Here is a 25702-nt window from a genome sequence, read left to right on the forward strand (position 1 = left end):
GATTCAGGGTGTGGGTTCTAGAACCACATTACTGGGGTCCACATCCTGGATCTGAATATATCCTTTCTTTGAATATTTTCTCACGTAAGATACTTAGGCTCTGTAACCATCAGTTTCCTCCTGTGTAAAATGGGCCTGATAACAGTACCTGCTGTTGTTTCGAGGATTCATTCATTCACCTTTAGGTGCCAGGCACTGCTCCTGGATTTTGGAATCCAACATGAATAACACAGGCAAAAATCACTGCCCTCGTGAAGTTTACCATCTCAGATATTGCATGTAAAGCACGAAGCTAGCATAGTGCTTGATGCTCAGCACGCCATCAATAACTATCAGTTGTTAGGGTTACTGGTGCTTGAATGAGACAGAGTAAAAGGATGGTGCTGGGGTGACTGGAAATGTGTCAGAATGAAGCCAGCACACTAAGACCTAGCCAGGGCCCTGCCACTAATTGTCTAGGTGACCTTATTTTAATCTTGCTGGGTCTCCATTAACTCTGTAACATGATCTTAAAGTCACTTTTATTGAAAATATGGCAGATCACGAGAGACAGAAAAGCTGAAGGTTCAAAAACATTAAAGAAAATATTTTCATTTGCATATTTTCGGTTTATCTTACCATTTACTGATATGAAGATGCATTAAGCACAAGAACGCCTTTTCAGTACATTCAGAGTTTAGGCAATGTTCAGAGGCTAAGTAATCAGATGCAGTTAAAAAGTAGAGCAAAACCCTCAAGAATCACTGGGTACAATGTAAATGATAAGTATCAGGCCAAATCTTTAGCTTCATAAAATATAAAAACACGAGTAAGACAGAATCAGCATCTTACATGTATCTTAAAAGGTATACATACCTAAGCCTTACCAAAAATAACTGGTGAAACAATCTCCTTCTAGAACATATTTACGTGAAATGAAATATTATTCTTTTCTGGGCAATTTTAGCTTTCCTAATTGTTTTTCCAATGGAACTGAAAAATAAAATTGGTCCCACACCTACATATGTTCATAAATTATACATTTTTCTGAGCTTTATAAATTTTGTTTAAATCACTTTTCCAGCTACAAACTAGCAATTGAACTTGCTCAAAATTATTCAAATGTATGGCTAGCCATTCCTACAGTTTAGCCAATTTAAATGGCATATATGGCCCTTGGTGAGAATAACCCTGTTTACCTAACCAGCCCCAGGACTTCTGGACTTCCCATCCTTACAATATTGAACTTTTTGGAGTTCAATGAAAAATGGTAACTTTGCAAACAAGTTTCCTTCAGCTGGAATATTCTTTCCCCTTCTATTCAAGAACACACGCATCTATCAAGTCTCAAACAGTATCCTCTGCAAAACCTTCTATGATTACTCCCACCTTAGCCCTCATCCTGACAAGTTCTATTAGATCCTCTTGATATTAGTTGCTCCCTTACTATTTCATACACATTATCACTAAATAGATTATCCCTTTTATCCCTTTTTATTACTAGTAGTAGTAGTAGTAGTAGTAGTAGTAGTAGTAGTAGTAGTATTTTTTGTTACACCCATCTAAAGGCAGGGACCATGATTTTCATGTTAATATTACCCTGGCATGGAGTAGGCAACTGTTCACATTTGTGATGTACTGGACATATATGTTTGGTGCAAAAGTAATTGCAGTTTAAAATGTTGAAAACAATTGCAAAAACTGCAATTACTTTTGCACCAACCTAATACCATTGTTCTCAATGGAAAAGAAAAAAAAACACCTTACTAACAATCAAATAAATGTAGTCTTATATACTTTAATTTGTAGAGTTGTTTAGCTTACTCCATAAGAACAACAAAAAATCATTGTGGTAGAGCAATCAAAACCAAAGAGAAATCAGAACAAGATTTAAAATTAGAAAAACAAATCATATTCTACATCACTCCTTCAAAACCAGGTTTTCTGGTATTGACAATACCATAGAATATCATGAAATTAAGAAATACTTTCAAAACTCCCCACAGATTCTGCTCTCTAACTCAAATACATGGTAATCAAGAGTTGATCCTCTTTTCACTTTCCACGGACACCAAACAAAGAACATGGCACAAAACCAACTCTTAGCAATAATCACAAGTACAAATAAATCTCACAGTAGGATTCATCAGCAATAAAACTACAAATGCCATTACTATTAAATCTAGTATGTCAACCTGCAATCCACTTAATGTCAAAATTAATCAAGTTTAATACTTTTTCTAGAGTGACATCTAACAATCTAATAACATATCATTGTAAGTAAACACATACGCCCCCCCAATGTTATCAGTGTATTTCAAATATTCATATAAAGTACAAGTAGGAAAGAAAATTTCACACTGGCTTATAAAACAATTCTAGAGAAAATGCAGCTGAACTCAACTAAACTGAAACACAAAATATTCAGCACTTCTCAGTTATAAACAGAAATAGTTTCAATTAGAAACTTAGAATAAGTATCAAGAGAACTCTTCTGGAAGTTAAATGGAAATTGTAAGGACATTTTCCAAAAGGAAGCTATTTCTTTATGCAATTAATTGTTTCCATTTTATAGCTGTCATACATGTTTACCGATGATGAAACATTGCTCTGCTCTTCTCATAGTAATCAAAACAATAAAACAAAGCTAAAGAAAGAAAACGTGTCCCCCCAATAGTTAAGATACTATTTGGGGAGAAACAATGAGGAATATTTTCAAGTACTGAATTCCAGTGACTTCTAATCAGTGAACAGGATAAAATTTATAACTTCATATAAAATTTAAAGCACTTAAAATGTTTTTGCTTTGATTTGTGGGACAAAGACTTTATAATTCACAGACATACATGTATTTTAGTAATATTTTGGGATGTAAAGGGAGGCTCTTTGTGCATTCCTTCAATACTTGAAAATACAACTTTTAATCATCTTTTAGATTAACTAATTTGTGAAAAATCTCATTGGAAATTTTCCAATGAGGAAAAATACTTTTCACTGTAATAAATACTATACACATATTTTTGACATTTCTTAGGTGAAAAAAAATGTCTTGAATGTATCTTTTAACTATAAATCAATTAAAACTCCACTGCAATCATTATTGCTACCACAGAAATAGTTCCATAAGGAACAAGGTTTTATAGCACAAATCACTTCTATAAAAAATTCAACCCAAAGAATGAGCTATTTTCTCAATACAATGCCATGTATTGGTGAGGTACAAAAACGAAAAGAAAAAAATAAATGATTTCATCCAAAAGAGCAGTTACACGTTTGAAGAGTAATGAAAGAAAGACCACTGGCTAGAGATAAAACATAACATTCATTCAATAACCATGACTAACAAGGAAAATAAAAATAGCAAATAGTTTGGAAAATATCAATGGAAATAATTATAGACAAAAATTATATTGTTGCTATAATAGACCTAGTAAGAAAAATCATGTCAAGAAAGAACAGTTGCTATAATATAACCAGTAAGAAAAATCCTGTTAAGAAAGAAAAGTATTAATGAAAATGACAACATAATGCTTCAGATGACAAAATTGGGGCTTAGGCTTTAATGCTCATCAGCAGCCTGATAGATGTGACTAATCGATCACTGGGATCTTTGTTATTGATCCTGGAATCCTTCTCAATGCACAACAGAGAGAACCACTAACAGTCACTGAAATTTGGCATTGAAACCTATTTTTCAAACCTGCTCTCAGAGACACTGCTCAAGACACTCAATCAGGAACCTTCCCTGCAGGCATATTGTACAGGACCTTGCACAAGCATGGGTTGTGTGGTAAAACATGGGTTGACTTTCAAAAATTTGTGAAAATTCTTAAAAAGCAAAATGGAAAAATAACATTACAGCAGGTAATGTTATGATATGGTGAGTGGGATAAATTTTTAAAAGCTAACTGCCATTTCAATTCTGATGATATATACACTTAAAAAATATACAGTCATCCGTTTGCAAGAAAAGCAATAACTACAAAAGGAACAAGAAATTGAAACAACAGTTCCCCTCAACCACAATGCAACAGAAATTAAAGAATGCTACTGGTAACTGACAAATTAGTAAAGCAGTGTCAATAATGTATATTTATTATGATTTAAAGCCATAGTCTAATGATTTGAAAAGAAAATATGAGATAAAATGAATAACTATAGTAGAGAATCTGATACCCAACATAGCTTTAACAACTTGAGCAATCAAAATTATAGATTTCCTCTCAATACAGGAAAAAATCCTTCTTGTTACTTTTAACAAAAAGTGTTTTCATCTAATAAAATTAGAATAATGCAATTTTTCTCCAAAATCAAATGCTTTTTAAAGGTTTTCAAAATATCTATTATAATGTGATTTGATCTCTGTTTGTAGGAAGTAAAACAGAAATAGAATGACAGTGGCTTAGTTTTAGGTGTCTTAATTTCCAGAAGAGTAGTATCCCTGTTGAAATGTTTTAAAATACAAAAGGTGACAAAAAAATGTATACACATTTTAAGAAAGGAAAAAAAATGTATTAAAATTACACTGATGGTCACCACTTTGAGCACCTCCTCCTGGAATTGAAGAAGTCAAACTTGACTTGTATTCATCTTTTGTTATTGATATATACTGAGGTTTGTTTTTTTTTTTTTTTAACAATTTTAAAACAGTTTTTTCCTTTCTTAAAATATGCATACATTTTTTCGCACCCTCTGTATATGCAATCATTTAACCATATTTGAAATATAGCCATAATTTTAGTTTCAGAATAAAACTGAACACTAAGCAAAATGTGGGGGAGAAATTACATTAGGAAAAAATCCATTAAGATCAAATAAGTGTGTATGTCAGGTGAAGGTACCTTTGTTTTGCTGTAATTATGCATCTATAACATCACCAGAATGTTAAGTCAAAGGCTGCATAATGAAACACATCAGTGAAAAATATACCTTAGTAACTAAACACGCTTAGATAAAATCCATGATAGTTCAATCAGATAATGAACCCTGCTTGATGTTTCAAAAGTATTATGCACTATTTCCAATGAATAAAAATTGCATCAATTGCCCACTTCATTTTGCTTATATAATATAGACTTAGCCACATTTAGGATCTCACATGAATTTTGCAAGAGATTTTAAATTGTACTGACATTTAGGAATAAAGAACATTTCCAGCTATAAGCTCTTATAACCACAGTTCATAAAGCATCGAGACTAGGTCACTGGTCTTAATTAGAGAAAGTTTTCTAAAATTTCCTTTGAAATAACTAGTGTGCTAAATTTAACCCTTGGTCAAATTTGCTGCCATGAATTGTTGTTTACTATTATGTTTTTCCATGACTTCATAAGTAATTTCTTTGAAAAATAAGTACAGTTAACATATGAAGCAATGTTATTTGGCTATAAGACTGGAACTGCTTACATGACTAACTTGTATATCTTACCACTATGTTATTCATGATTATAATAAAACAAATTTTAATTAGTAGGTTAAGTCATTGTCTAATCAGCTATACTTACCTCAGGTAAGACAGAAAAACAAGTGTTTCTGTAAACTATATAAACAACTATCAAATAATGCTTCCACACACAATATGAAAACCAAAAAGAAAATATGTAAGTTTTGCGGAAAAAAATTATTGCTATAGCGTAGTAAATATTTCACTTTCCAGCATTCCACTAATAAAATGAGAAAATGTTTTTAAAATGTTCTCCTTACCTGTGTATACAGTTTTTACTCTCGAGATACGACATACCAGAAGCAGCATCTAATGAAAATTTCACTAACTGTTTCAGTTTTAGTTCATCCTTCTTCTTTCTCAGAAAGGAGAGGAAATCACCTCCTAGAAGAATTGACAGATGAACAATGAGATAAAAACATGATGAAAGTCACATTTATCACCTATTTTATATAGATACCTCACAAAACACATTGCACATTTGACCATGCTTTCTGCCCATTATGTTTAAGGTGAGGATAAAATAAAATACGAAAAGAGCACATCTTTTTAGAAAGCAGACACCATAAACTTTCCTAGATACAATTTGAATACTTTAAGTGCTTCATATTGCATATTACCCAACACGTGATAATATTCACACAAAGTCATACCTTCTTCTACTCAAAATTGCTCACCAATTTGACTGAAATTTCCTAAGAAAATTTATTGTCTCTAATACCAAATAAAATATTTCAATTATGAGTTAAACAAAAAAGTAAATCATATTGAATTAGTTATCACATTTAGTGATTGATAAAAAAATGAGATTATTTACAATACCATCACTGATAGTAGAAGCAGAAAGAGGGGGGAAGAAAGCTGTGATTTTGACAAGATTTACTTGCCAAGTCAGATTGTATTTTTGTACATCAAATGGATTCCAGTCATCTCATAGAGAAACTCTTTAAACCAGCATGGTCAAAAAGAAATATAACGCAAGACACAGTAATTTTAAATTCACTAGTAGTTACATTTTAAAAAGTAACAACAGCAAAAAGGTGAAATTGATTTTAATAATGTATTTTTTCTTTAGCCAATAGATCAACAATGTTCAGCAACATGTATTACAAAATTTACAGTGGAGCCACTCTCCACTATGTGAGGACCTAGCCAGACGGCAGCCATCTGCAAGCCAGGAAAAAAGACCTCACCAGAAATCAAATCGGCCAGAACCTTAAAATTGGACTTTCTAGCCTTCAGAACTGTGAAGAAATTAATTGTTGCTTAAGCCACCCAGTCTATGGTAATTAACAAAACACTAATTAACAAAATCAGAAATGAAAAAGGGGAAGTTATCACGGACACCACAGAAATACAAAGGATTATCCAAGAATACTATGAAGGACTATATGCCACCAAATTTAATAACTTAGAAGAAATGGACAAGTTCTTAGAAACATATAGCCTTCCAAGGCTGAATCATGAAGAACTGGAAAATCTAAACAGGCCGATCACCAGTAATGAAATTGAATCAGTCATCCAAAACCTTCCCAAAAGCAAAAGTCCTGGACCAGATGGCTTCACTAGTGAATTCTACCAAACCTTCAAAGAGGATCTAATACCAATCCTGTTCAAACTCTTCCAAAAAATTGAAGAAGAGTCAGTACTCCCTAACTCATTTTATGAGGCCAACATTACCCTGATACCAAAACCTGGTAAGGACAACACAAAAAAAGAAGACTACAGACCTATATCTCTGATGAATACAGATGCTAAAATCCTAAACAAAATTCTAGCAAATCGAATACAACAATGCATTAAAAAGATTATTCATCACGACCAAGTGGGGTTCATCCCCGGGGCACAAGGATGGTTCAACATTCGCAAATCCATCAATGTGATACATCACATAAACAAAATAAAGGACAAAAATCATATGATTCTATCAATTGATGCAGAAAAAGCATTTGATAAGATACAACATCCATTTATGATTAAAACACTTACTAAAATTGGTATAGAAGGAAAATACCTCAATATAATAAAGGCCATATACGACAAGCCCTCAGCTAATCTCATAATTAATGGTGAAAAGCTGAAGCCCTTTGCTCTACGTTCAGGAACACGACAAGGTTGTCCCCTATCACCTCTGCTTTTCAACATAGTGTTGGAAGTCCTTGCCAGAGCAATCAAGCAAGAGAAAGAAATAAAAGGCATCCAAATTGGGAATGAAGAAGTTAAATTGTCACTCTTTGCAGATGACATGATGCTATATATAGAAAACCCTAAAGACGCCACCAAAAAGCTATTAGAAACCATCAATGAATACAGTAAAGTTCCTGGCTACAAAATCAACGTACAAAAGTCCATTGCTTTCCTATATACCAACAATGAAATCTCAGAAAAAGAGATAGAAAAAACAATTCCTTTTGCAATTGCAGCAAAAAGAATAAAATACCTAGGAATAGACTTAACCAAGGATGTGAAGGATTTATATGCTGAAAACTATAAGACATTTTTGAAAGAAATTGAAGAAGACACAAAGAAATGGAAAGACATTCCGTGCTCATGGATTGGAAAAATCAACATAGTTAAAATGGCCATATTACCCAAAGCCATATACAGATTTAATGCAATCCCCATCAAAATCCCAATGGCATTTTTTAAAGAAATAGAACAAAAAATCATCAGATTTGTTTGAAACCACAAAAGACCCCGAATAGCCAAAGCAATATTAAAAAAAAACAACAATGCTGGAGGTATCACACTCCCTGATTTTTGCTTGTACTACAGGGCTACAATAATCAAAACAGCTTGGTATTGGAGGAAAAACAGACATATAGACCAATGGAATAGAATTGAGAACCCAGAAATAAAACCACATAAATATGGACAGATAATTTTTGACAAAGAAGCTAAAAACATACAATGGAGGAAAGACAGCCTCTTCAATAAATGGTGCTGGCAGAATTGGATAGCTACGTGCAAAAGAATGAAACTGGACTGCTATCTGTCACCACGTACCAAAATTAATTCAAAATGGATCAAAGACTTAAGCATAAGACCTGACACAATAAACTGCATTGAAGAAAACATAGGTACTAAACTTATGGACCTTGGGTTCAAAGAGCATTTTATGAATTTGACTCCAAAGGCAATGGAAGTAAAAACTAAAATAAACGAATGGGATTATATGAAACTGAAAAGCTTTTGCACAGCAAAAGAAACTATTGACAAAATAATGAGGCAACCAACTGAATGGGAGAAGATTTTCGCAAACAGTTCCTCCGATAAGGGGCTAATAGCCAAAATATACAAGGAACTCATGAAACTCAACAACAAAAAAACAAACAACCCAATTGAAAAATGGACAGAGGACTTGAAAAGACATTTCTCCAAAGAGGATATACAAATGGCAAATAGACATATGAAAAAATGCTCAACCTCGCTAATCATCAGAGAAATGCAAATGAAAACCACAATGAGATATCACCTCACCCCAGTCAGAATGGCTATCATCAACAAGACAAATAGTAACAAGTGTTGGAGAGGCTGTGGAGAAAAAGGAACTCTCATACACTGTTGGTGGGAATGCAGATTGGTGCAGCCGCTATGGAAGGCAGTGTGGAGGTTCCTCAAGAAATTACGAATAGAATTACCATATGACCCAGCAATCGCTCTCCTGGGTATCTACCCAAAAAGCTGAAAGCATTTCTCTATAGAGACACGTGTACTCCAATGTTCACTGCAGCTTTGTTTACGGTGGCCAAGACATGGAAACAACCAAAATGTCCTTCGATAGATGAATGGATAAAGAAGTTGTGGTACATATACACAATGGAATACTATTCGGCGTTAAGGAAAGATGATATAGGAGCATTTGTGACAACATGGATGGATCTTGAGAGTATAATGCTAAGTGAAGTAAGTCAGACAGAAAAAGCAGAGAACCCTATGATTTCACTGATATGTGTGTGGTATATAAACCAAAAACAACAAAAGAACAAGACAAACAAATGAGAAACAAAAACTCATAGACACAGACAGTAATTTAGTGGTTATCAGAGGGTAAGGGGGTGGGGGATGGGTGATGAGGGTAAGGGGGATCAAGTATACGGTGATGGAAGGAGAACTGACTCTGGGTGGTGAACACACAATGGGATTTATAGATGATATAATACAGAATTGTACACCTGAAATCTATGTAAATTTACTTTCAATTGTCACCCCAATAAATCTAATTAATTAAAAAATATATATATGGTGTTTGTTTTACATTTATGGGACATCTCAATCTAGACACAAACTTTCATCTGAAATATTTGGTCCGTATTTAGATTTCATAAAATGTTAAAAAAGTAGATTCATATATGTGAGTTGTTCCAAACATGCTTAAATTTGTCCAATAATTGAATCATGTATCAATTTTTAAATCAATTAAAATTAAATGAAATTCAGAATTCAGTTTTTTAGAAGCACTAGCCACATTTCAAAAGCTCAAGGGCTCAGGAGTTACATATGGCTAGTGATTATCATGTTAAATAGTGTAGCCTTAAACTGTTCATTCATTCTTAATATAGCATTGAAGGGTATGGCTTATTTTTCCTTCTTAGTGTACAGTGTATTGCATTATAAAAAGAAGTTAAAGTATATTGGAACGATTGCTCTCTAAAAATAATCGTTCGCACTTTCTCTATTCTATTAGGCTTTCAGATTTTAAGTCAGATTTTTACAAGAGAAATTAGCATTTTAATTGCCATTTCCTAATCTTTTTTATCCTCTTCACCAGGGATCTTGGCTTCTTTAAACTGAACAATTCTAGAGGTAAAGATATAATGTTTTTTTTCTTTAGTGAGAGTACCTAGAAAATAAGCACCTGCCAAATTCTCCTTAAATGTTCCCTTTTTCAAAACTTTTCTCGTATTCACAAATCAAGTGTTACAAAAATTTAGGTGGACCATTTACAAAATTAATAAGCTAAATGATTAATAATTTTAATGGTGTCAGTTTACTTTTGTTTTTTTAGAATATTAACTGTATTAAATTAGTGAGATTATTGAAATAGTTTCTATCAAGCTAAACTTAATTTTCTGAACAAAACACAGAAATGCAACAGTAAATAGCAAAATTAACCAGTAATTTCTCAATTTTCATAGTACCAAAATGTCTGCTAAAATGGACATGAAATCAATATTTAGTTCAAGTTATTCCTTGGACCAATATTCACATATATTAATTCTTTTGTTAGATATATATGGGTCTATTTTAGGAAAAGGGCACCCTTCTTGCCTTGAAGCTGCATTTTGTTTAAGCTGTGGAATAACTTTTAAGTGGAAACATCTTTTCTGGAATTTGATTTAAGGCAGCATATGACATAACTCTAGCGTTCTGTGGAATTCTAATATTATTTATTTCCCAAGTTAGTTCATACTCAGCACTTGTCCATCTGTTTCTGGCTCTTTTTAAATGTACTCCTTCGTACGATCCTCCTTGCACCCCCCAGATTGCAAACCCTGTACCTCTGCTGTATGTCTGCTGTTCAATACGGTAACTTCAGCACCTACCACACCATGCCCGAAGCAGTAACCCCTCAGTGAACATTTCTTGAATGAATGTGTAAACAATGTGTATATATCTCCTTTTTTTGCAGCTTATAAGCTACCCATGAAGGACCATTTTTCATTAATTTGTTTTTCATTTTTCACTAATTTTAACATTTCTTCACTAGCCCTTCTCCAGTGGTTAGAACTATGCTTTCTAAGCACTTACTAAATGTTAAAATATGTATCAATGTCGCCTACTGGATGCCATGAATTCTTTAAATTCCAACAATAAAACTGAGCATATTTAAGACTCAGCTCATCTTGATAGACACTTCTGTAACACTACTGCCTTAGACATTACATCATTTCAAAAAATGACTTTCAAAGAAGCCATCTTGGTAGATGACTGTAAAACAACAAATGCATAACCTATTAATAGACAAAAGACAACATTGAAATGGCATTGAAAGTTGGCTAAAAAGTGGTGCCAAGTCAATAAAGGTAAAGTACTAGGAAAGGACATGTAGCTATTTCCAAATATTGTGACACAGCCAAAGATACAGATGAAGGGATGCCTGATTGTCTTTTAGTTAATCCAACAATATTTCTCTCTCAGAGAAACTTCTAGTTTAAAATGAAAAAAAATATATATTAGTTTCCAGTTTATAGTTCTTCAAGCCTCAGACACAGTGATCTCAGTAAAGGAGCAGAGCTGCACCACTCCACAGCCCTACTCGGCTTCTTGGAGAATCCTGTAGAGAAAGAAGCAAGGCCTCCAGGAAAAATTAAATAATTATGATTCCATACTGAAAGCTTGAGCCCTGAGTAAGTACAGATACTAAGAACCCTGGAGCAAGAAATAAACTCCCCAGGGGAGAGAATATGGAACTAGAAAACCCAGAAAATAATTCAGACTGGGCCAGAACTGTTCCCTTAGGCACAGCGCTTGATTATTACTATTAAGTGAAAAAGAACTGGAGACAGACCTCGGACCAGGTAGTCCTTAGTATTCACTGGGGGGTTGCTGTAGAGGACAGCATGTGCTTCTTTAATCTCATCTTCTTTTCATTTTCATTAAGTGCCAAGTTAAAGAAACTCTCTTAGAATTTGTGATACACACAATAATCATATATGCAGCACACACACAGTGTGCATTTATTTACATGTATGTGTTCTCATATGCATATAGCACAGGGTACCCTACCTGACCATTGCAGTAAGGATCTTTTTTGTTCAAAATGGGCAAAACAAGATAATACCATCTCTTTTGTAACTGTGTCTCAACAAGGCTACTTCTGTATGATTAGACTGCATATTAAAGCAAGATAAGATGGATGGATGATTTTCTAGAATTCTTCACCAGCAATGAATTTTTAAGACCATACAACACTTAACAGGTTTTTTGTAGCTGACTTTGGTTTACTAGGGAAAGCATGACATGGTGAAAAAAACAAAAATATTGAAATCAGACCGGCCTAGGTCTGATTAGCTATGTGGCCTTGGGTAAGTTGTTTGATCTTTCTAAACTTTAAAACAAGGACTATTTCCATGTCTCAAAATAATTTTGAAGACTAAATGTATCTAAAGTACTAAGCATGTGCCTAGCATATAACACTTACAATAAATAACAGTACAACTTGTTATTGATTTTTCATATAAAATGAGGAAGGAGTCGTAGTAGGGACTGGGTGTTTGGGGCACAACATCTGTTGGCCTTCATTCACCTCACCTTCCTTTAGGAGACGGACTGTCTTTCCCATTTTTGGACAGCCTTAACCGCAACCTCAACAGTAAGGGTGGTCCTAGCCTGGCTTAGCTCATTCAGTGAAGTCCATTCCCCTATGCAAGTGACTGGTTCAGGGACAGGCCCAGGGGCCACTGAGGTACTACAGAGAGATCTTAAGGGGTGAAAGAAACTTTGGTTTTTAAGAGAGTACTCAGAAAGAAGCATTGTCTACAGCCAGAAGTGTACAAGCACGTGGTACGTACGACAAGGATTGGCAGCCTTCAAATGAAGCTATCACCATAGAAAGCAGAAGAATGAAGGAAAGAGAAGAGTTTTGGGATCTAACATTGCCTCAAGAGACTTCCCTCTAGATTTTTCAATAAAGTGAACTAATAGAATCTCTGTAATTTTTAATATATCTTCTGTACTAGCAACTCAAAGATCCCTAATGGATAAAATAATACCTGTATCAGAAGATTATTTAGAGAATTGAATAACATATACATTAAATGTCTGCAACAAGTAGGACACAGTAAAAAAGAACTTTTATTATTATTTTGCAGCCAACTTTTACTAAGAGAATAGAAGGCTGTTATTCTCAACAGCTCTTCAAGGTTTCTTATTCCATGCTGTGGAAATTTGGTCTTACCTATTGTTCATCATTAATGGGGCTCTAAGGATTATATAAACAAGAATACTAAGTCATCAATCTGTCGTTAGAGAAAAGGGATCATCAGGGCTACACCTCCAATGATTTCTTGTCACTGAATCATATCAAAATCGTATGCCCTCAAAGAGCTTCAAAATTTATTAAATTGAGATATCAGTCCCTAGTGATATATAAAATACGTAAGTCATGCTCTATTTAGGATAGGAATTTGCTCCTGATAAGTGTGGTTTAGTTGTGTTTATGTATACAGTTAAAGTAGGATAATAATCAAAGCAAATAATAAATTGTAGTGAGCTAGTGGAGGGGCTCCATTTATGTCGCTGTTCAAAGTTCTTACTTAAAAAAATAAACATATGCTTTTTAACTTGTGATGAAAGCTGTGGCTATTAGCCAGATAATGAAAAATAAGGGGAAAAATCTATATGCTAAACATAAACAGTGACTGTTAATTCAACTTGTGTTCCGTGAAACACAGAATAGATTTTACATACTAGGAGATAAGCCAAAACAGGTTCTTGAAGAAGAAAGAAGCAATGCAAACAGAAGCAGAGGATACTGACTGCTACACGTGGGATATGTATACCTAGGAGAGATGGACTGTACAGAAAGAGATGAACCAGGAGAATGCTCTCGATGTCAGTCGAGGTGAGAAGGGTTTATACTAAGAATTATCCAAAGAAAGACTAAAGATAATGGTATTGTAATAGCTATGTACAGTGTCAGATGGGTAGTGGACTCATTGGGGTGATTCCTTAGTGAGGGGTGTAAATGTCTAATCATTGTGTTGTTTTGTACACCTGAAAGTAATGATAGAAAAACTCATGCAGTCTTAGAGTTGGAAGATACCTTAAATATAATCTAATCTCTGTGACAAATTAACCATGACAGATGTCTTCCAACATCTTCTTGACTATTTTCACTGATGAGACATTTTCTTCCTCACAAGGTACCCATTCTATCATTGGACATATTTGATTGCTTTCCCCTCCTTATGTTAAGCCTAGAATGGCATAAAATAAATTGAAATCCTTCAATGAAAAAAAAAAAGAAACAAAGAAAGACTGAAGATTAGGTCTGAAAAGACTGACTAAGCTAGAAATGGATTAGGGTGTGAGGAAATATGAGGAAGATGAAACACTGAAAATGATTCCAAGAATATACTGGCTTCCCTGATTCCATTTTCTTCTGTTTAAAGAAATACGTACTGAACAGCTTGTACTTAAGTAGTGAAATTCAGCCAGACCAAACGCAGAGCCGAGTGTCTGGTCTTCCCAATTTGTGTTACTACGTGACACTAGTCCTTTCAGACAAGGTTCCTGAATAGCCGTGTTCTGCTAACATTGCAGAATAGTGGGAACCTTTTGCATTTCTCCTTTATAGACGATCTTTGAGAATATAATTCGATACAAGTTATGCTAACAGCTCTATGAAATAAAAGAGTGCGTTTCACAGTATTTTTAACTTGCTGGTTCAAGGGGCACCAGTTATAATCTTGTCAGACATTACATGAGCTGCCACTACACACACCAGAGTCAGCTTTCCCAAACCCTCAGATTGTCAGTACTAGAATGTACTTTGGAAATGATGTTTCCATATTATAGAGGAGGGAACTGAATTTACCTGATTTATTGCTAATGTGGTGATTTTGGTGATATTATTGAAATTCTAAGGCAAGTGTTTGTAAAGTATGGCCCGCAGGCCAAAATCAGCACTGCCTGCTTTTTGTAAATAAAGTTTTATTGGGAAAGCACCACACTTGTTTCTTCACAGTTTGTCAAGGGAAACTTTCATGTTGCAATGGCAGAGTTGTATATAGGGACTGAATGAGCTTCAAAGCCTAAAAATTTTACTTGGCCCTGTACAGAAAGTTTGCAAACTCCTGTTTTAAGGTATTACTTAGTATTCCAGATTGCCACAGTCTCTTTCATTTAAATACTTCTTACGATTGTTTTGTATATTTTCAACTAAGATTTTACTTTTCACTGTGTTTTTTTGAACCAGGTCTCAATAGTGCTATTTTTAATGCTGAGAATGGAAGCTAAAAAGGTAGATTCACCAATTAATTTTATGTTCTAAGGCTAATACACATATTTGCATACAAAAAAATATATATACAGTGAGAGTATAAATCCCCTACCACTGTCCCATCCATAACCCACTGTCTGCCACCAAAGCAAAGAAGTTCCACTGTCTGGCTGTCTGCCTCCCTGCTTTCATGGCAAACTATTCAGTTTTCCATTTTGTGCCTTTCTATGCCCCTCAAAGCTGCCTTTGATTTAAAGTGTAAAGACAAGAACAGACAGGAAAATCAGGTGTATAAGATGTTGTCTCTAAAGCCCCCTGGAACACCCTTCAAATATTTAGATACTACAATGGCATTTTTTTTAGATACAAAAGAAAAGCCAGTGGAATGTTTATTTCAATGCCTCAATCTGTTAAAGGAAAACCTGCAGAGAAAAAAAGAAAGCATCAATTCAAGCTTCCTTAGATAGATTTTTTAAAAAGAGATATGAGTTAAAAATACATTCAAAAGTACATTTAAATTCAATAAGAGAAAAATATTTATAAAAGCTAATGATATTTTTAGAAATTGAATTTATCTTAAGCTAGATATTTTAGAGACATTGAGGTCCCCAAATCAATGGTATCAATGACTATAAGAACTATTACATAATCCTATTATTTATGTTAATTAGAAATGTATATTTATATTTTCATAGTTTTACATTTTTGTTGGTCATAGTCAGAATTTAACTTATGCAAAGGTTTTGAACAGAAATATACTCACCGATTAAGAAATTTTCTATGAGATTATAAAAATATTACTTTAAAATATACTTTGTCAGTATCCAGGAAAAAAAAACACAAAATAAATAGGAGCCCTTTTCACTTTTTAAAAAGTTGTGGTAAAAAACACCTCATAAATTTATCTTCTTCATTTTAAATGTAGAGTATAATGTTGTTGACTGTTTGTACATTGTTGTACAACATCTCTCTAGAACTTTATCTTGCATGACTGAAACTCTATACCCATTGAATAATTCTGTCTTAAGCAATACAAAAAAGCTTATCCAAAGGGCCAATAAGCATATGAAAATGTGTTCAACAGAATTAGTCATAAAACAGTAAATTAAAACCACAATATCCTGGTATTTCATACCTCACAGAATAACTGTAGTTAAAAACAACTGACCATACCTCACGATGTAGGGTAACCGAGACTCTCACATGCTGTTCGTGGGGGTGTAAGTTGGTGCAACTACCATGTAAAGTTTTTTGGTACTTTCTATTAAATCTAAACATGTACATTTACCATTACCCAGCAGTTTAGCTCCAGGTAGGTATATCCAGTAGACATGCGCACCAAAATATATATACGTATTCAAAGTAACATTATTCATGATATCCCTCATGATATCCCTAACTGGAAGCAACACATGTACCCATAAATGGTAGAATGGAAAGATAAAATGTGGTACATTCATAAAATAGAATAACATATAGCAATGAAAATGAAAATGACAAGTTCCTGCAACCACAACATGGATGAATCTAACAAACATAATGCTGAACAACAACAAAAAAGTCAGATCAAAAGGATATATAAGGGTGTGATTTCATTTAAACAAAGTTCAAAAAAAGTACAAAACTAAACTATTTTATAAGTCAGGAAAATGTTTAACAAGGGTGTGTATATTTTGTGATAATTTCAGCTCTGTACTTATGATTTGTGTACTCTTCAGTATGTTATATTTGTGCGGTCCAGGATTTTACCCTACTTACAAACTAATAAGGTCGCCTGTTAATGTTTTCATGACTCAGAGACAAAGGACTTTATTATTCAGAGCACAGCATGCGGGTGTTGTGAATAAGCCCTGATGGACAGATGCCTGCATATAAAGCCTTACAGAAGAGGCGTTTTGAGTTTGGGAAAGCTGCCATTTTATAGCAGGCAGTAAGTAAGTCTGCTCTGTCTCAGAGGGAAATACTACTCTTATTTCTCAAAGTTGCTTACTACAAACACATCCCTGAGAAATGACCCAGGTAAAGGTCAGTTTGAGCCTTGTATTCTTGGCACATCCCTTAAGACAAGTAGAATTGCAAGAGATCAATTGCAGAATATTTCTCTACATACTTTCATAAAAAAGCTTTCCATATTTTTATATTATAAAAAGATAGAAGAGGAATGCTATAAATACAATGCAACAAGATTTGAGCCAAGCCATTTGACCCATCATTATAATCTATGGTTAAAATGAAATGAGCTGGATAGAACTGTGGTTAAATGGATTTGTAGGCTGAACAAAGACAGCCATGGAATCTTGATTTAAGATCTGATCGAGATTTGTCAGAAAATTATTCAGGGTATAACTTAGAATTGCATGCTTGATTCTCTACTCTATATTTTTATCAAGAATTTGGATGAAGACATAAAAGGTATACTATATACAGTACAAAAAAAAATTAGTCGATACTGTTCTGGTATCCTGGAAAAAACAAACACATTTCAAGTGATGTCAAAGCTATTTTCAAATATGTTGAGTTGTTTTTGGTTTTTGTTTTTTTGTAAATAAGAACTTGATAAATCATTTCTGTATAAATTCACGATTTCAAGTTAGGTTTCTATTTTCACGTGTGCTAGGATACCATGTTTACATTATTTCTTCAAAAAGACTAAGAGCAATCCTCACGTATGGGTTCATGCTATCTTTCCACCTTCAAATGCTTGCTTTAGAATAATTTAACCACTTTTTTGCTTAGAACAAAGCTATGTTGCTTAGCATTTAGAATTAAAAAGTACTAAGTGGGTACTTGTGATCAGTCTGACATATTTATACAACAATGGTCAATGATAAAAAGATTATTTCTCACACACACTGACTAAAATATTTTAAACTTTCCTAGAATGAATGACTTTTCTAGTTGATTAAATCCTTAACTTGATCTCTCTTAGGCAAACATATACCATGTTTCCCCGAAAATAAGACCTAACCAGAAAATAAGCCCTAGCATGATTTTTCAGGATGACATCCCCTGAACATAAGCCCTAATATGTCTTTTGGAGCAAACCTTAATATAAGATCCGGTCTTCTTTTTGGGGAAACATGGTATAAGACTGTTCTATTGTAATAAAGTACAGCAAATTCACTTATTTTGGCAATATCTTCTTATAAGCTGTACTTAGTCCATCAATGCTTGGAATTTCAATGAGAATCAGGGGAAACAAGTTCCCTTTCCCTAAGAAGCAAAACTCTTGGTAAGTAAGTTTAAAATGAAAAGCATCTTTCATGTGTTTAATAGTTTACATGTGCCGTTCTAAGCATTATCTCATTGAACCCTCCTAACAATACTGTAAGTATTGACTGCCTTTCCCAAGAATAAGTTGGGGCAGTGCTGAGTCTCAAATCCATGTATTTTCCTCTAGAGGTCAGGATGTAGATTCATTCTTGCTTTTAGTAATATAGCTGTAGCTGATATTAAGGGCAATGTATAAAAGGCAGAAAAGATAGCTGATATTAAGGACAGTGCACAAAAGGCAGACAAGTTTAGGAAAGGTGAGGAGGGCTGGCTTGTCGCATCCAAAGGCTCACTACTGGGCACACTAGGGATAAATAATTGGAGTCTGAAAACCTGAGGTGTGTAGTGGCTCTGGCCATGTGGCCTTAGACAGAACACTAACTTCTCTGGGCCTCAGCCTCATCAGGTAGAAACTTGGCCTAATAATCACTTCACAGGGCTGTAGTGAAGATTCATGGAGTTTAGCACAGAGCCCCACACAAAGAAAGCTAAAAACTCAAGAAATAGTCACTCTTATTGTTGCTTTGCCACAAATATTGTTATTGCTATTATACTGAACTTCCCCCAGACTTTTGCTGCAGAATTATAAAAAGCACATGTATCCACTAACTTGCAAGTAGACAGAAAGCAGCCATTTACAATGACCACTAAAATCACCACAAAAATCTGATGCTCTGAGACTAAGAGAAAATAATAAGACGATACAACATATTTCAATCAGAGCACACTAATATTTTTTTCTTTTAGTCTAATATAGACATATTGCTAATGCTGCATTTATCATAATAGATTCTGTCACTACTGTATTACATTTGAATGCCTAGTGTCTGAAATTGTAGTGATATCTTGTTGCCAGCTCGGCTATCCACCCCTTTACTTGGCTATCTTGCTCCTCATGTGGAATTTGGCTTATGTGCTGATAAAAATTCTTAAAAAAAAAAAAAAAAAAAAGAGCCACAAAGGAAAATAACTATATAATTAACATAAAAACTTAGGTGATATTGTAAAGGTTCCAAATTGAAACATTAATCTTTGGAAAGTGATATGCTGATAAAAACTGAAAGCTAATGTTAAAGAGCGTGTGTCCCTCTGAAATAGCTCCCAAGTTGTTTTTCCACCATTTTTTTCTGATAATACATTATAAAAATAATAAATGCTTATATACTTTATTATGCTTATAAATATACACACCACTCAAATGTGAAGAATCCTGGGTAGAAGGGAAGCGATATTTAAAACTGAAAATATATTTTTCCTTCTAACAAAATATATTTATAGAAAGTTCTATGATTAGTGTCTAACTATAATTAGGTTAGAATATATTTTTAGGTGTTGGACTAGTACATACTAAAAATGTTTAGCAACTGCCAATTCTAAGATCTCTTTATCTAGAAAGTAATATTCAAAAGTTATGTACTTTTTATGCTTTTGGTATTGATTTGTAGATCACTTTTACAGCCAAGTGTAATGTAATATAGTACACTTGTATAAAAATAGAAAAGTGACAAGCAGTGGTGTTATTGGAATAGCTATATTTTCTCCCATTAAATTTTTTCTAAGTCTTAACTAACCATAATTTTTGAAATTATTTTTTGCTTTAAGAAAGACCAAGGAAGAAGAAATCAGAGATGATGAGAGACAGACAGATTTAATGATTTGGGAGGGGGAGTGTATAGAGGAGACACAGCAAAAATTAGAAAATAATTATATATTCAGAATTGTCATGCTTAAAAACTGATTTTAGTTAAATTAGCAAAACCAGGTTCGGATAAAAATTCAATTTGATATAACATACATCATTACATAAGTAGAACATTAAGAATAAGCTATCAATTCAGTAATCTTGCCTCATTTCATACATAATCATGTTTTTTATTAAGTTGTGTTCATATTAGTAATATTAGTAAATAAAAATTGGCTCATATTTCACACCTATAACATACTGTATTTGAAAAGTAGTTTTCTCAATGAGTCCAATTAAAACTCAACAGAACACACAAAGCCCAAGTTTTATTTATGATCAGCTACTGAAAAAAATTATAGAACATAGTTGGCAGTGTTCAATAGTCTAAGTTTATACCTGCCTGTGGATTATATAAAACAACTTTAATGTTCATTCTACAATGAAAATTTTAACCGTCTAAAAAAGTGAAGTAACACAGATGAAAATTTTCATTGATCACATTTAAAACTATTTATTACCATATTGACTTAGATATTATTCAAGCAGAAAAACCCATGTGGCTCATCTTTCTGAAATGGAGTGCACATATACCTCAGCACTGTCGTGGAAATACAAGGTCCTTTCATTTTGAAAGGTCCTTGCCATCAACATTTTCTTTCCTCTTGGCAAAAATCTTGTCATTTTGCCTGGAATCCTGCCAGAACCTAGCCTAACTTGGACTCTTCATAGCTTAATTATTACCCACCACAACTATTAAAATTAAACTCTTCATAAATCTACCTTCAGTGCACTCAGGGGGTGATGACAGTTTAGCCAAATTATTTTATTATTTAACACTGTCTTAGATATTTAGATATTGTCTGGTTTTCTATACATCCTGACACATTTCAGAAATTGTTATTCTGTGCATTCCTCTCCATCTCTGACAGGCTTTGAGCTCTCCAAAGAACACTTGTCCTCCAAACCACCTACTTCTATCCACTTAGCGATCTCGTTGTGAATTCCTGAGTCTGTGAACTGTGATTGTGCCTGGACTGGTTTCCATACTCTTTCCTCCTACAAATAAATACATTTTATATTTCACCTCAGAATCATATTTCCTTCTATATTTATGGTTGACTTCTGATAAAATGTTTCTTCCATTGAAAGCTTTACTGTGTTTGTATATTTATTTTCCTAAAATCTAAAGGTTTTATACTTTAAAATAGCAAGGAAAAACTTACTGACCTACACATTGATCGCACTCTTTTCTGTTAAACTAAAATTTAATTGTTTGCTAATGCTCTAGTAGGAAGAGAAATAAATGCCTCAGATTAATTTTTAATTAGTTAATTAACATTTTAACAAAACAATCTGGGCCAAAAGAACTAACTACTAGTATTCTGAAAATATGGACAGTTTTCAAAAGTTGGATATTGTTTACTTTGAAGTATTTGGGCATTATAGGAATCTGATAGCTCATTAAACTAAAAAACAAATTTATACCTAATGTTAATGCTCAGCTCAGATTAATTAATTTAGCAGCAGCTGACATATACAAGTACTTAGAATGTGTTAAGAGTTATGCCGCCTTCTTTACATATATTATTTCATGTAACTCTTGGACATTATTACTCTCATCTGTCATTTTATAAGTAAAGATCTTGAGGCTAACTGAGATTCCGTAACTTGCTCAAAGTCACACATCTAGAAGTAGTAGAGTGGAAACTTAAACACATACATTGCTCCAAAGCCACAGTGGTCATGCTTACACTGGCAAAAGCCACTCTGAGGTATATTACCTTCCAAACGACAGTTTTGGAATTTTTAATTTCCCTGAACATTTCCTTTATTATAAGTTTTGGAGTGAATAACAACAAAATATCACAACTGATCAGACAGAAGCCTCAAATACTTTGGGGCTGGGTATTTTTTCCCACTGGTCAAACAGTTCTCTAAAAAAAATCCTGACTCCAAAATCAAGTACACTGGGATGAAATAAATTTGGTCATAAAGGACACAGAGATAAGTAAAAAACACTATCTGATACTCTTATTCAAAAACACTTAAATCCCCATTATGACCAAGACTAGGAAATGGGGTTTACTTGGCCATTTATAAATTCATCTCATACGTACTGGCTTTTACACATAATATTGAGAAGGCTTCTGGAAGCACAGGTTTCACAGGGAGCCACTCTCTATGTTTTCTGGAAAAATCTCTTGCGTTCAGATCTATGCTGCCTGAACTGTTGATTCTGAGGTGTGAAGTTTGGAGAATATTCACAAAACTTCCCTATAATATATCTGTTTACATATTCAAGATGGTAGAATTCAACATAAAATGTATCTTCATATAAGAGCAAACATACACGTACAAAAGTTTTTACTGAAGTACTCTTTATGGTAGTAGGTGACTAGAAATACAGTTATCAAGCAGGGCATAAACAAATACTATGCCACTCTTAACAGAATACATTAAATCTATCTATGCTGATGTAAAAAATATCCTAGATAATTTGTCAAGTAAAAAAAGAAAGAGGGATCAAATATATGGTGATGGAAGGAGAACTGACTCTGGGTGGTGAACACACAATGGGATTTATAGATGATGTAATACAGAATTGTACACCTGAAATCTATGTAATTTTACTAACAATTGTCACCCCAATAAACTTTAAATAAAAGAAAACGAAAGAACCCCCACCCCAAAAGAGAACACAACAGTGTATATGGTAAGCTATCATTTGTGTTAAAAAAATAAGATACATATGTATATATGTTTCCATTTGCAAAGAAAAGCTTTGAAAGAATAAAACTAAAATTAAACAAAAGGAAACAACAAACCCTCACCAAAAAAAAAAAAAAAAACCAAAAAACCAAAAAACTGGTAAGACCAACTGTCTCCAGGAATAACTGCAAAGAGAATGAGGGCCTGGGAGACTTTTCATTGTTTTTCCTATGTATTCTTTGACAGTAATACTTAAAAAAAAAAAAAAAAAAAAAAAAAAAAAATTTACTCCACTGCCTAAAACACAACTGCACGGGGAATATAATTGAAAGTTGCTTACCAAGACTTATAAGGCCCTTCATCATTCCATCCCTCCTACCTTTCCAACCTCACCTTCTGCCAGTCTCAGTATGCCCCAGTCATTCTACTCTTCTTCCTGTTCCTCAAATACAAAAAACACTCCCACCCATAGCTTTTGTACTTGATGCTCCCTTGTGCCTTTCCCTAGCCCTCTGCAAAGGTAGATTGTTTCTATCTTTCAGGTCTTAATACAAATGTCACCTAGAGTTGTTTCCTAAAGCAACTAAAATAAACTAGGTGCCACCTGTCACCATCTCTCTAGCAATGCTCTTTTCACAGCAAAGTTTGGAATAATAAATTTATTTGCAATTAGTGTTAATATGTCTCCTGCACTACACTGCTTTCAGTGAGGGAAAAGATCACAGATATATTTTTCACCAATGTATGTGGTGTATGGAACATAACTAAGCTCAATAAGTACTTATCAAGTAATTCATCCAAATCTCACAATAATAGGTTTATGAAGAATGAAAAGTCTTCAAGAAAAACAGGTATATTTCTAAGTTTCAAAGTCATTTAAATACAGGATGATATATATGTTTCCAATAAAGATTATCATTTTGAGGGTTTATTTTGATAAGAGCTGACTGGTTTGAAATATTTTTGAAAAAATAATAAAGCTCCTTCAAATTACAGCCTCATTAATTTAAAAATCCCACTTTGAAGATAATTAAAGAATATAAATTTTATTCAAATAAATAATCTCAATGGTATATTTATAAAGTTTGCATATACAATTACCTACCCTTTATTTTTAAAAAGCACCTTTAAAGACATAAAAAATTGCAAAAAGACAAGTCTTTTATCCTAGTCAACAAATTATAGAAGTTAACTATAGAGTTTCTTTCTTAGTTTTAGTAGCCAAGATAGAAAATACAGAGATCCAACCACTTGCTCGTCGTAAATATCTTCTTAAAGATAAATTCATTTCAAAGTCTTTATCCAAGATCTTGGAAATGTTCTCAATACTACCATAGGCTTATACGTAAGAGAAGGAAAAAAAGCAAAACAATGTCTTAAAAAGCAGGTGATAACCTGAAAACATTTAATACATGTAATCTCTTAACATACAAAATTATTAAAGGAACTATATAAAGTCATTTCTTCAATCTCTTTCAGTTTGCTATATAAAGCTCTTCATTCTGAAGGTAGATATTGTCAAATAGGATACTGTTTTCTCAAGGTTGACGCAGAAAACTTGAGTCAAATTTTTTATTTTCTAGCAAAAGTTACATTTTCTAGCTATGTTTATTAGGATCCCAACTCAAGTACAGCTATATCAAGTACTGAATCATATTCTTCCTGGAACTGAAAATCAAATATAGGTAGGCTTTCACAAATAATGCAAACTTCCTTATCGCTTAAATTATTACTTTAAACTTTATCTCTGAGTATTTTAGAACTTTTCCATGTATACTAACAAAAATTTAAAAATGATAACCTAACAACAGTAAAACTAATCCATACCTTAAATAATTGCTTATTCACATGAAGCAAGAATATGAGTTCATAGCTCCTACACTTTCAATCATTAAGGAACTTCAATTACCATAAAGTCATTTTACAAATGGGTCTAAGAGCAAAAAAATGGCTCAGACATGCTTTGTCCTGCTCGCCAGGCTACCTGCCTCCTTACTGGAGGTACTTACAGGTGTGTCATCAGATCCTCAGAACATAGAAAAACACATGGCCAATATCGCTCAGATACATACAATGCATCTATGGCTCAAATGCACCATGAAAGATGTTTGTTATAACATATCAACACTCGCTCATTGATAGAAAAAAAAATCCCTAGGCTCCTCATTAGAACCACTCAAGTCAAATAGGTAATACAGTAATAGTTATATTTTAGGTTTCATTTCTCATATCCTTCTTCTGGGTTAATGTTTTTAGCATTTAGTTCAACCTCTGGGAAAGAATATGCACTGCTAGAAGGGAGTGGTCTACCTGCAAAAATATAGGAAAATGCGAATACCACATACGTGGAATACCATCAGGTTGTCAATTTATGTCATGTGTAAGTTAAATAAAGTAATTTCAAAGGAGATTAGTGCTTTCAGTGTCTGGAGACAAGGCCAGTTTAAACTATTCTATCTGCATTTGCTTTGGGATATTAGGCAGCAAATGAAACATTAGGGCAACCCAATGTATCATTTGGCTGAGAAAGAAATATCAATTTGAAGATGCTATCCTTTCCAAATACTATTTTGGAAGTATTTTAATTATATCAAAATCTATCATCTGTGATTTAAGATGGCAACCAAGTGTATTTATTTTTCTTTTCATTAATGTCGTATACTTGAACTA

General features: G+C 33.5%; 1 protein-coding gene across 5 annotated transcripts in view; it reads right to left on the minus strand.

Moving 5' to 3' along the window:
- Positions 1-25702, minus strand: part of FER (FER tyrosine kinase) — a 375071-nt gene that overhangs the window by 89510 nt on the left and 259859 nt on the right. For 3 of the 5 annotated variants that reach the window (XM_081054207.1, XM_081054206.1, XM_081054208.1), the window contains one exon: positions 5681-5804. In XM_081054207.1, the coding sequence (XP_080910333.1) occupies positions 5681-5804 (124 nt within the window). Of the gene's footprint in view, positions 1-4613; positions 5805-25702 lie in introns of those variants that run through there. The other 2 variants (XR_013993676.1, XM_081054209.1) reach the window with 1 other exon arrangement.

This window comes from Rhinolophus hipposideros, assembly GCF_964194185.1.
Source record: "Rhinolophus hipposideros genome assembly, chromosome: 7".
NCBI classification, from domain to species: Eukaryota; Metazoa; Chordata; class Mammalia; order Chiroptera; family Rhinolophidae; genus Rhinolophus; species Rhinolophus hipposideros.